Source organism: Plasmodium falciparum, assembly GCF_000002765.6.
Source record: "Plasmodium falciparum 3D7 genome assembly, chromosome: 10".
NCBI lineage: Eukaryota > Apicomplexa > Aconoidasida > Haemosporida > Plasmodiidae > Plasmodium > Plasmodium falciparum.
This window is the reverse complement of record NC_037281.1, coordinates 897,501-910,000: the sequence shown is the minus strand read 5'-3', so window position 1 is coordinate 910,000 and position 12,500 is coordinate 897,501. Positions and strand designations below refer to the sequence as shown.

The following is a 12,500-nucleotide window of genomic DNA, read 5'->3' as shown; positions in this document are numbered from 1 at the left end:
AAATACCAATAATAATAATATGTATAACCATAATTCATATGCCAATTATAAACACGAACACTTATCATTGAATGTCTACGAAGGACCATTAGAGAAAAATAACGAATGGGGAAAAAAGAAAATGAATAAAAAAAACAACCAAAGTGGTATGAACCAACAGAATGTTATGAACCAACAAAAAGTTATGAACCAACCAAATGCTATGAACTTCCCCAATAATATGAACCACCCCAATAATATGAACCACCCCAATAATATGAACCACCCCAATAATATGAACCACCCCAATAATATGAACCACCCCAATAATATGAACCACCCCAATAATATGAACCACCCCAATAATATGAATCACCTCAATAATATGAACCACCCCAATAATATAAATCAGCCAAATTTAATAAATTATCAATACCCCATGAATCATGTACAGCACATCAATCATCCTGATAATAGAAACAAAATGAATAATCCTAATATTCCTAATTACCCAAATGTCAACGTTTCTGCTCCTGAAACAAAACAAGACACCAAAATAATTCCTAATAAAGAAAAGAAAAAAATTATAAATAATGAAGGAACAGTACTTCAACCCTTAAAAAATAATGTAGAGCATAATAAGGCGAATAATTTATTAACTTCTAAAAAGCACAACACGAATGTAAATAATAAGAAAAAATCTAAGAATGTTCAACAAGAAACCCCCATAAAGCATCTTCCGAATGAGGAAGAAAATATGAAACAAGGAAAAACAAAAAACAGCAACAACAAAAACAACAACAACAAAAACAACAAAAACAAAAACAACAACAACAATAATAATAATAATAATTTGGAGAGTATCACGAAAAACAAAAATAATTCACAATACATTTCAACAAATGTAGAAAATGAAAATTTAAATAAAAATGAACAAAAGGGAAAAATGAACAAAATGAAAACAAAGACACAACGTTTTAATAAAGAAGAACAAAATGAAACGAACAATTTTACAAATAATAATAAAAAAGGATCTAATCGTTATCAACAAAATAAAAAAGGACAATTTAAAAATTCTAATATGAACTACAATTCATGGATAAATAATCAGCAAGGAAATGATCAACAACATTTGAATACAAATGTAGATAAGGATAAAAATAAAGATTTTGAAGTGAATCATGAAATTCATAAGTTTATTGATTATTGTTTAAAAAATTATGGAAATAGAAATATAATGGATGTCTTAAATGAATTCTCATCATCAAATGGAATGAATGAAAATTTTGATGAATTGAAAAATATATTTCAAATACAATTAAATGAAGAAAATTTTAATGCCCTTGCAGCATTAGAAAATGAAGCTCAAACAAATAAATTTCATTTTATAAATGAAAAGAATATGAATGAAACCATAGAAAAGGGTATTGAGGAAATTTTTGAAGATACAAATAAGGATATAATTGAGGAATATGATAAATTTAAAAAAATGTTGAGTGAAAGCATGGATGAAAGTTCAATGAGAAAAATACAAATAGAAAATAAAGAAATAAGTGACAATAAAGAAATAAGTGACAATAAAGAAATAAGTGATAATAAAGAAATAAGTGATAATAAAAAAATAAGTGATAATAAAGAAATAAACGATAATAAAGAAATAAACGATAATGAAAAAATAAACGATAATAAAAAAATAAACGATAATAAAGACAACAATGAAAAGATTGAAGAAAAGAAAGAACTTGTTGAAAACAATACAAAAAATATGTTTGAAGAAAATAACAAAATTAATATAACCATACCCCCAGGTTTAAGTTTACCAGATATTAACAGAGCTTTATTGCATAGTGCTTATTTAGATAATATAACAGTAGTAAAAAAGTGTCTTGAAAAAAAAGCAGATATTAATTATTTAGACAAAATTGGAAGAAGTGCTTTACATTATGCATGTGCAGGTGGATATTTTGATATTTGTGAATTGTTAATAAAAAATGGTGCAAAAGTAAATGTATCTGACTACAAAAATTGGACACCTTTACATATTGCAATTACAAAGATGCATAAAGATATAACTGAATTGTTATTAAAAAATGATGCAAATATACATGCTTTATTACCACATTCTTTATCACCTAATAGAGGAAAAACAACCGCTAGTATGGGTATCCATTTTGCTGCTATTAAAGGTAATAAAGAAATAACCAAATTATTATTACAATATGGAGCTAAAATTGATGACACAGATTTATCTAATAGAAGTGCTCTTCATTATGCTGTATATCGAAACAATTGTGATTATGTGAAATTTTTAATATATGAAGAAAAGGCAAATGTGAACATATTAGATATACACAATAGATTACCTATTCATTCAGCTTGTTTAGGAGGAGTATTAGAAAATGTAAAAATATTAGTGGAAAATAAAAGTTATGTTCACAAAAAAGATATATATAATATGAGTCCATTAGATATAGTACAAATTAAAAAATTTAAAGATATCAAAAATTATTTAACCAAATGTATGAATCAAAACTTTTCACCCATTTCAAGTGATCATTTAAAAAAAAATGATGAAGAGAAAGAAAATGAAATAAAAAATATTGACGATTTTTCAAATGAAAAGAATGAAGGGGAACAAAAAAAAAAAAATATGAAAAATTATGAAAATATCAAAAAAGAAAATAAAGATATTATGTTAAATATGGATAAACAAAAAACCAATGATCTTGAAATGTTTAATGATAAATTTGAATTAAATGATGAGGCTAAAACAATGGATCCTAAAGAATTTTATAATGACAATCAAATGATTAAAGATATGTTAACCACAACTATTAGTACAGTTTTGAATGAACGAAATAAAAATCAAATAAAACGAGTAGTAGATGCATTAGGTGTATATATATCCTTAAGTTTATTGGAAAAAACTATTTTGATTCAAAATTATGGAGGTATTGATATGGTTAACCAAAAAGGTAAAAGAAGTACGGGAGGTGTTTTCTTCTATTTAATAAAATATATGTACAAAAATGATATTATATCTAAATTTAAATATGATTACATTATCGAGGAAGAAAAGGAAAAAAAAAAAACATACAGGAAATTGAAAAAGAAATTATTACAAGATGAAGAAAATTTTAAAAATAATGAAACCTTTGTTACCAAGAAAAATGAGGAAAATGGGTGTATAGAAGACAAATGTGTTGATGATGATAAGGAAGTAAAAGGAAATAATGTTGGAACACATACTACTTTATTGAGAAAGGGAAAAAAAAATTTTAAATTTATAGATGAAACGAAAAATAAGAACAAGTATAGCAACAACAATAATAATAATGAAAATAAAAATAATGAAAATAAAAATAATGAAAATAATAATAATAATAAAAATAATAATAATGAAAATAAAAAAAATAATAATAAAAAAAATAATAACAATAATAACAATAATAATAACAATAATAACAATAAAAACAATAATATTAACAACAACAACAATAATAATAATAATCCCCAGGTGCATAATAAAAAAAATGAAAAAAAATCAGGATGCAATATCAAAACAAAAGAACAAAATAATAATAAGAACACTAATAATATGAAAAAACAAAACTTGAAAAATGAAATTCGAAATAATTATCAAATGATAATAGAGGATGAAAAAAAAAACTTTATAAAAAATGATAACAAAGTATTAAATTATGATAAAAATCTTTTACAAAACAATAATTGTAATATGAATATAAGAAATTATAATAATTCTTCTCAAAATTATAATAATGAATATTATAATGCCAGTATGGCAAATAATAATAATTATTATTATAATAGTAACCAATATAATGAACATAATTATAACCATAACAACAATTATAATGATAATAATTTTAATAACAATAACTACAATCTTAATAATTTTAATAATAATTATAATGAATTTATATCACAAAATCCAGGAAATGCACATATGTTTAATGGCCAAAATAATTACATTCCAATTGAACAATTAGCAGTAAATATACCAACGGATGATAAAAGTGTGAAAAAAAAAAATAAAAAGAAAAAAAATAATAAAAATAGTACCCAAATCATTATAGAAAATAATAAAAATAATGATACTACTTATATTTCCAAAGATAATGTTGAACCTTCATTTGTAAATAGAATGCAAGATTCTTATGGAAACTTTCACAATGTGCATGATATAGCACAACAGAAGAAACATTTTTATCAAATGAATACTGCTCCTACAACTAATAGTAATAATACTAATAATAATATAAATGGACTTGAAAATTTTAAATTAAATAATAACTATAACAAAGAAATGATGAATTATCAGAATAATGTTATGTCATCTTATTTAAATAATACAAGAAATAATGCATATGATTATATGTTACGCTCAAAAAACAATTTTCCGAATTATATGAATAATCCAAATATGTCCATGTTAAATGATTTAAATAAATATTATGGAAATAATAACCAAAAGTTCCCTTTAAATAATATGGAATATATGTATTATAACAATTATAGTAAATTGTGAATTGTATGAGCGTATACAAGATTAAAGGGGTTTTCGAATTTCATATATATATGTGTCTTAAATATACATATATATATAAATATTTATCTATACAAAAATATATTTTTATATATTAATATGATTGTATATTTTTTTTATTTTTATTTTAATTTAAATTTTTTTTTTTTTTATATTAAAATATATAAGTATATATATATATATAATAGCTAGATAGCTTTTTTTTTTTTTTTTCTTTATTTTTATTTTTATTTTTTTGATATTAAAGCTTCATATTTTCTTTTAAGAAGCCCATAAGAAAATTTATATTTTTGTATGATTTAAGTTTTAATTTTAATATTTCCCATACACGTTGTACAATGTACAGAAAGTATACATAATATTTATATGTGTGTATTTTTCCCTTTAAGCGATAACATTATATATATATATATATATATATGTATATAATAAAAACTTAGAAGAAAAAAAAAAAAAAGAATAAAGTAAAAAAATATATATATTATATATGTATATTTTGTACGTATTTATTTACATGATTGTATTTAAATAAATAAATATAAATATATATAAATATATATATATATATATATATATATATATATATATGTGTGTGTATTTTTTTTTTTTTTTTTTTTTTTTTGTCTTTTATTATCATTAAAATTACATGAACAGTTCATAAAAAAAAAAAATAATACTACCCCTCCACCTCTTCAGAAAAAAAAAAAAAAAGATCAGTAAGAATTATTTATAATAAAAATATATATAAATTATATGAAATGTTTCAATTCTTATGTACAATCATTTATGTATTAATTCATCTTCTATACCAAAGATAAAAAGCTTGAAAATATTAAGAAAAAGAAAAATTATATATATTATATAATATATTAAAACCTAGTGCATTTGTACATATTTCAATTTTAAATTCACAAAAAATATTATATGATATTGGAAATAAAGCCACATATAATTCTTGTACTTGTCTAAAGGTTGTAAATATAAAATACACATCAAAAAAAATTATATACATATATATATATATATATGTATATATATGTATATGTATATATATGTATATATATGTATATGTATATATATGTATATGTATTATATATATATAAATATAATATAATTATTTTTTACACATAATGTATACATTTTATTATATGTATACAAATTGGCTATTTGATAGTTTATTAAAAATATATTGATATTATATATATATATATATATATATATCATGATAATATAAAAACCAAGAAGGATTTATATTATATATATATGTATATATATATAATCAAAATTATTACATATATTTAATTTTTCCTTGTGATTTTTTTCGTTTTTTTGTTTAAAAAAGTTGCAATATTTTAGCACTGAATAAATGAAATGAAAAAAAAAAAACACACTAAAAAAATATATAAATAAAATGAAAAAAAAAAAAAAAAAAAAAGGAAAAATATAAAAGTAAAATATAATATACAATATATAAAATACATTCAATATAAAAATATTACGAAAATTTATACAATATAAATATGCACATTTATTTATTTTTATTTTTTTTTTTTGAAAAAAAGTAAATTTATTTTATTTCTTATTTTTTTACCTTATAAATATATTAATTAAAATAATATTTCAGTGTTATTTACATTTTTTATATATTTTAACACAAAAAAATATATAATGAAATATACCATTTTAGTAGTATATTATATGTAATTATTAAATAAAAAAAAAATTACAAATAATTGTGATTATATTATTTTATTTTATTCTGTTCTGTTCTATTTTTTTTTTTTTTTTTTTTTTTTTTTTATAAATTAATTTTTATAATGACTGTTTTAAAAACAAATAAAAAAGTATGATGGAAAATAAATACCCAAATGAATTATTCTGTTATATAAATAGATATAATATAAACGAAATAATAGAAAATGGAGAAGAGAAGTATGTAAATGAATATGATGAAGATAAGAATATGTCAATAAATCATATGAATGAAAACGATGGTATATGTGAATATGAAATACCATTTTTATTAGACTATGTGGATGATAGTAATAAAGAAGATTCAGAGAAAAATTCATTAAAGAGTTATCTCGATGATGGTGCATCCACTATCCTTTCAAAACCAGATGAACTGGAAAATTATAATAAACAAAATGAAAATGAATTTGACGAAAATAATAATAATAAAAATAATAAAATTGACCAATTGAAGGAAAAAATAAATATTATAATAATACCAAATAAAGGTGTTATAAACAATTTTGAAGAGATATTAAGCATGGCAAATCGTAATGATAAAAATATAGAGAAAAAGTTGAATGATAGATTTTATCAAATATGTTGTAAAAGTATAGCTGATATAAACACACACAATTTAAATAAAATTAAAGATTTGAAAAAAAAAAAAAATAATAAAGGATCCTTAAATATTGAACATATAGATTATGGAGATATTTTTCTTACTATACATGATACATTAAAAAGTAATAATAAAATAAAAGGAAACAATAAAACTAACTTATTACACGATTCTTCTTATGAAATAAAAAAGAAAACAAGAAGAGGAACAAATATATATAAAAATCCATTTCATCATAGAGGTTCCTATTTAACTTCGTATGAAAATCAAAAGGATATCATTTACCTTAATAATTTAAACAACATTATGATGGATAAATATAGTAATTGTAGTGATTCACGAAAAAAGGAATATTCGCATTTCAATTCGCAGGAGTTTTCATATGATAAATATAGTATGAAAGACAGAATGTTTCTCAAAAATTTGTATATGAAACAAAATAGATTAAGAGATAAAAGGGGGAAATATCACAAATTGGGAGATTATCAAAATATTGAAAACTATCGTAAAACGGGTGAACATAGTTTTGATTGTATGAATATGTCAGATATTATGCATTCAAATAAAATGAGCCATGTTAATATCATGGATCATATGATATATAAAGATAATAACAATATGAGCAAACTAGTAGATACAATAAATTCTCGTGAAAAGGATGTAAAAAATTATGACGATAACTTTGAAAGCTATAATAATTTTTTTAAGAATAATAATGATGAACAACATATATGTTTGGAGTATGACGATACATATAACTTAAAAGATACAGTTAAAAATATTATTGTTGAAGAAGAACAATGTGGTAAGGGTGTTGCTTGTATATGTGATAAGAACGAAGATGTTGACGATTTGTTTGTTTCAAAGAAAACGAATTATTCTTCTAATAAAAAAAGAGAAGATTATGAGAAAGTATTTCTTGAAGATAATTTACATTTAAAACAAACTCCATCAAAAAGAACAAAAATTAATATAATCCCAGATTATTATGATAACAATAGAAGTAATAAGAGTTATAAGGAAAATGAAGAGGATGCTTTGTTTGAGGTATGTGGTAGTTTAAAAAACGATGATATATTGTATAAAGATAATAAGTTGAATGTCATAAATGAAGATAATATAAAGGAAGAGGATGACAAAGAAAGTGTTGTTCATTTAGATAATGATGAGGATAAAAAAGAAGAAATGTATAAAGATGTATATCCCAATGTATTGTCTTGTGAAAAAGAAACGATTAGGAGGAATGAAAAGTATAACAAATCATTGAACAGTACAAGTAGCTTTGAAAAAATTGATAATCCAAGTGAAATTAATGTTGAAAGTAAGGAAGATACAGAATATTTTGATTTATTAATAAAAAAATATGAGGATACAAAAATAAACGTATATGATAATGAATCTCTTTTATTGGATCTTAGTAATGAGCTACGTGAAGAAATGGCCAAGGGGGATTCTAATAAAAATGTAAATAAAGTGGAAGATAATGATAATAAAAAGGAAAATATTTGTCATGATAATATCATGGAAGATATTTGTCATAATAATAACGTGGAAGATATGTATCGTAATAATAACGTGGAAGATATGTATCGTAATAATAACGTGGAAGATATGTATCGTAATAATAACGTGGAAGATATGTATCGTAATAATAACGTGGAAGATGTTTGTCATAATAATAACGTGGAAGATGTTTGTCATAATAATAACGTGGAAGATGTTTGTCATAATAATAACGTGGAAGATGTTTATCATAATAATAACGTGGAAGATATGTATCATGATAATAACATTGAAGATGTTTGTCATAATAATAACGTGGAAGATGTTTGTCATAATAATAACGTGGAAGACCATGTTAATTATGATAATGAAGAATTGAATAAAAAAATGGATGAGATGAAAGAAGAAAAGGAAGAAAGAAACGAGGATAGAGGAATATACGATGAATTATTAGAAAATGATATGTGTGATTTATACAATTTAAAAATGCATGATTTGCATAATTTAAAATCCTATGATTTTGGATTATCTAAAGATTTATTAAAAAAGGATATTTTTATATATAGTAATAATTTGAAAAATGATGATATGGATGATGATGATAATAATAATATGAATGATATTGCTATAGGTGAAAATGTAATATATGAAAATGATATACATGAAAATAATATAGATGATAATGATATGTATAATAATTACGTGAATGGAAATGATTTATATATTAACAATATGCAGGATGATGCCATGGACGATATTGTATATGATGAGGAAGAAATTAAAAGCTTCCTAGATAAATTAAAATCTGATATATCAAATCAAATGAATGTAAAAAATGGAAATGTCGAAGTTACAGGAAATGGTGGTAATGAAGAAATGTCTTATATAAATAATGATGAAAATTTACAAGCTTTTGATTTGTTAGATAATTTCCATATGGATGATTATGGTAATAATTATAATGATAATGAAGAAGATGGGGATGGGGATGGGGATGACGATGAACAGAAGAAAAGAAAACAAAAAGAGTTACATAATGTAAATGGAAAATTAAACTTATCAGATTTAAATGAATTAAATGTAGATGATATAAATAATAATTTCTATATGTCAACTCCTCGAAAATCTATAGATGAACGTAAAGATACGGAATGTCAAACAGATTTTCCATTATTAGATGTATCAAGGAATACTAATAGGACTCCTAGAAGAAAAAGTGTGGAAGTAATACTTGTAGAAAAAAAATTAAAAAAAAAAAAACAGAAATGTATGGATAAATATACAGATGCAAATGAGGATAGTAATAGAAGATATCCCAAAAGAAATCGAATTAAAACTTTGCGTTATTGGATAGGAGAAAGAGAGTTAACTGAAAGAAACCCTTACACAGGAGAAATAGATGTTGTAGGATTTAGTGAGTGTAAAAATTTGCAAGATTTGTCACCTCATATTATTGGTCCGATTGAATATAAAAAAATATATTTGAAAAATCTTAATAGTAATGAACATGAGGAAAATGAAGATAATAATGGAGACATTATTGAAAATAATAATGGGGACGTTATTGAAAATAATAATGGAGACATTATTGAAGATAATAATGCAAACGAAAAAAATCATAATAATCTTGAATCTGAAGGTAAGGGTATCGTATATGATGATGTAAATAATTTACATGTTCACACAAACAGTGATAATAGTGCTCATTCGAAGAAAATAAAGGGAGCCCCCAGTAGGTTTAGTAATACAAATAATGGAAGGAAGAAACGAAGAAGGAGAAAATTCATCAATGTAGTTAATTATATAAAGAAGAAGAAAAAGAAGAAACTGATAAAAAGTATGGATAATATGGAGGTTACAGATAATTTTAAGAATGATATGAGTGATGAAAATAAACAAAGTGGTGATGAAAATAAACAAAGTGGTGATGAAAATAAACAAAGTGGTGATGAAAATAAACAAAGTGGTGATGAAAATAAACAAACTAATAATGATATTAAACAGAGTGATAATGATATTAAACAGAGTGATGATATTTACATGAATGAAGATATGAATTTGTTCAATGATTTAAATGATAACTTCGATAACAATGAATATTTCATAAACAATGGTGATAAGGATTCTCATGCTGAAGAAGAAATGGCCATAGAAAATATTCAAAGTAAAAGTATAGAAAAGGATATTTTAAATAATGAAGAGCAGGATAATAATAACATCTTTGATATTGATAATGAACTTATAGATATGAAGGATGGAAATGTAGATGAAATGGAAAGTGATGAAAAATTAAAAACTTTTGAAAAATTGGAAAGTTTGAAAAGTACAACACATTTAAACAATACCGATAATTGTGATGTAAATTTGAGTGAACAGACCAATGAAATAAATTATGATGAGGAAAAAAAAGTTAATAAAAAAACAAATCATGAAAAAATGAAGAAGAAGAAGAAGAAAAAAAAAAAAAAAAAGAAAAAGAAGAAGAAAGAAAAAAAACAAATAGATATTATGTACAAAAATTTGTCCAGACTTAATTTAAATTTGTTACTTCCAACCAAAAAAAAAGTTAAGAAATCGAAAAACTCATTTAAAAAAGAGGAAGAAAAACAAAAGAAGAAAAATAAAAAAGTTAAAAAAATCAAAGGTATTAACAAGGGGGAAAAAATAAAAAGTAATAAGAAAGAAAATAAGGACAATAATAATGATAGTAGTACAGAATGTGTTGTAGAAGGAGAAAAAGGAAAAGATTTACATGAGTTTAATAAAAATGGAAATCTTGAAGATGAACAAATGGATGTTGATATTTCTATGAATATTTCAAGTATAAATTGTGAAAGTGATAATAAAAATGTGAGTAAGGAAGGAGAGGAAGAAAAAAAAGACATAGCTGAAAACAAAGAAGAGGTGGATAAAAACAAAGAAGAGGTATATATGGACAAACATGAGATGGATTTGAACAATGAAGAGGTATATATGGACAAAAATGAGATGGATTTGAACAATGAAGAGGTATATATGGACAAACATGAGATGGATTTGAACAATGAAGAGGTATATATGGACAAACATGAAATGGATTTGAACAATGAAGAGGTATATATGGACAAACATGAAATGGATTTGAACAAAGAAGAGGTATATATGGACAAACATGAGATGGATTTGAACAATGAAGAGGTAGATAAAGAAAACGAATATGATGAAAATATACTTAGTGATAACATAATATATAATGAAAACAATTCATTTGGAAACAATAAGAACTCTTTTTTTAATAATACAAGTCCATTAAAAACAGAAATAATAAATGAAGAGGAAAATAGTTTGAACGAAATGAAAGAAGACATAAATGAATACGTTGAAATGGAAAACAAGTTGGATACGGAAAAAATAAAAGATTCAGAAAAAATAGGTGGAAAAATAGAGGTAGATAATAAAATGATTTCTCCTATTAATAGACATAATTTTTATTTAACAATTCTTGAAGGAATGAATAAGAATTTTCCTAGGCAATGGAATAAAAATAATATAACTTTATCAAAAAATCAAGGACAAATTTATAAAGGAAGGAAAGAAAAGAAAAGAAAACGTTCCTATAGAAATGATGAAAAATTACTTGATCATAGTATATTAAATGATATCAATATAAGTGACAAAATGGATGAAAGAAATGAATTATTAGAGAGTATAAAATCTAATAGTACTATAAATAATGTATTAGAAATTATAAAATATGATAATAGGAAAAAAATAAAGAAGAATGATACAAACAAGGAAATAATCAAATATGATAACTTCACATCTAAATATAATAATAAAAGTAATGATATTCAATTGAATGGTGGAATATATATAAATAAATTCAAACTTTCTTTAGATATGCCTATAAATAAATTAGCGGTATCTTCAAATCTTGGACCTCCATCATCTATAGGATCAACAGAAATACAGCCTATTCAAAAGGTAACAAAAAAAAAAAAAATATATATATATATATATATATATATATATATTTATATTTATGTGTATATCTTATAATCTCTTCATTGTTTTTTTTCAATTTTTTAGAATTTCAACGATTTCAAAATGAATATTAAC

At 22.5% G+C, this 12,500-nt stretch overlaps 2 protein-coding genes across 2 annotated transcripts in view; both read left to right on the top strand.

The window, feature by feature from the left end:
• PF3D7_1021900 (PHAX domain-containing protein, putative) overlaps positions 1-4,528 on the top strand; it is a gene marked incomplete at both ends in the record, with an annotated part of 6,873 nt that extends 2,345 nt beyond the window's left edge. Inside the window, one exon of the mRNA XM_001347461.1 lies at positions 1-4,528. This exon is cut by the window's left edge and continues 2,345 nt beyond it. Coding sequence (XP_001347497.1) covers positions 1-4,528 — 4,528 coding nt within the window.
• A 1,864-nt stretch (positions 4,529-6,392) lies between these two features.
• Positions 6,393-12,500, top strand: part of PF3D7_1021800 (schizont egress antigen-1) — a gene marked incomplete at both ends in the record, with an annotated part of 6,744 nt that continues 636 nt past the window's right edge. The window contains 2 exons of the mRNA XM_024473288.1: positions 6,393-12,365; positions 12,471-12,500. The exon at positions 12,471-12,500 is cut by the window's right edge and continues 63 nt beyond it. Of these exons, the coding sequence (XP_024329099.1) occupies positions 6,393-12,365; positions 12,471-12,500 (6,003 nt within the window). The remainder of the gene's footprint in view (positions 12,366-12,470) is intronic.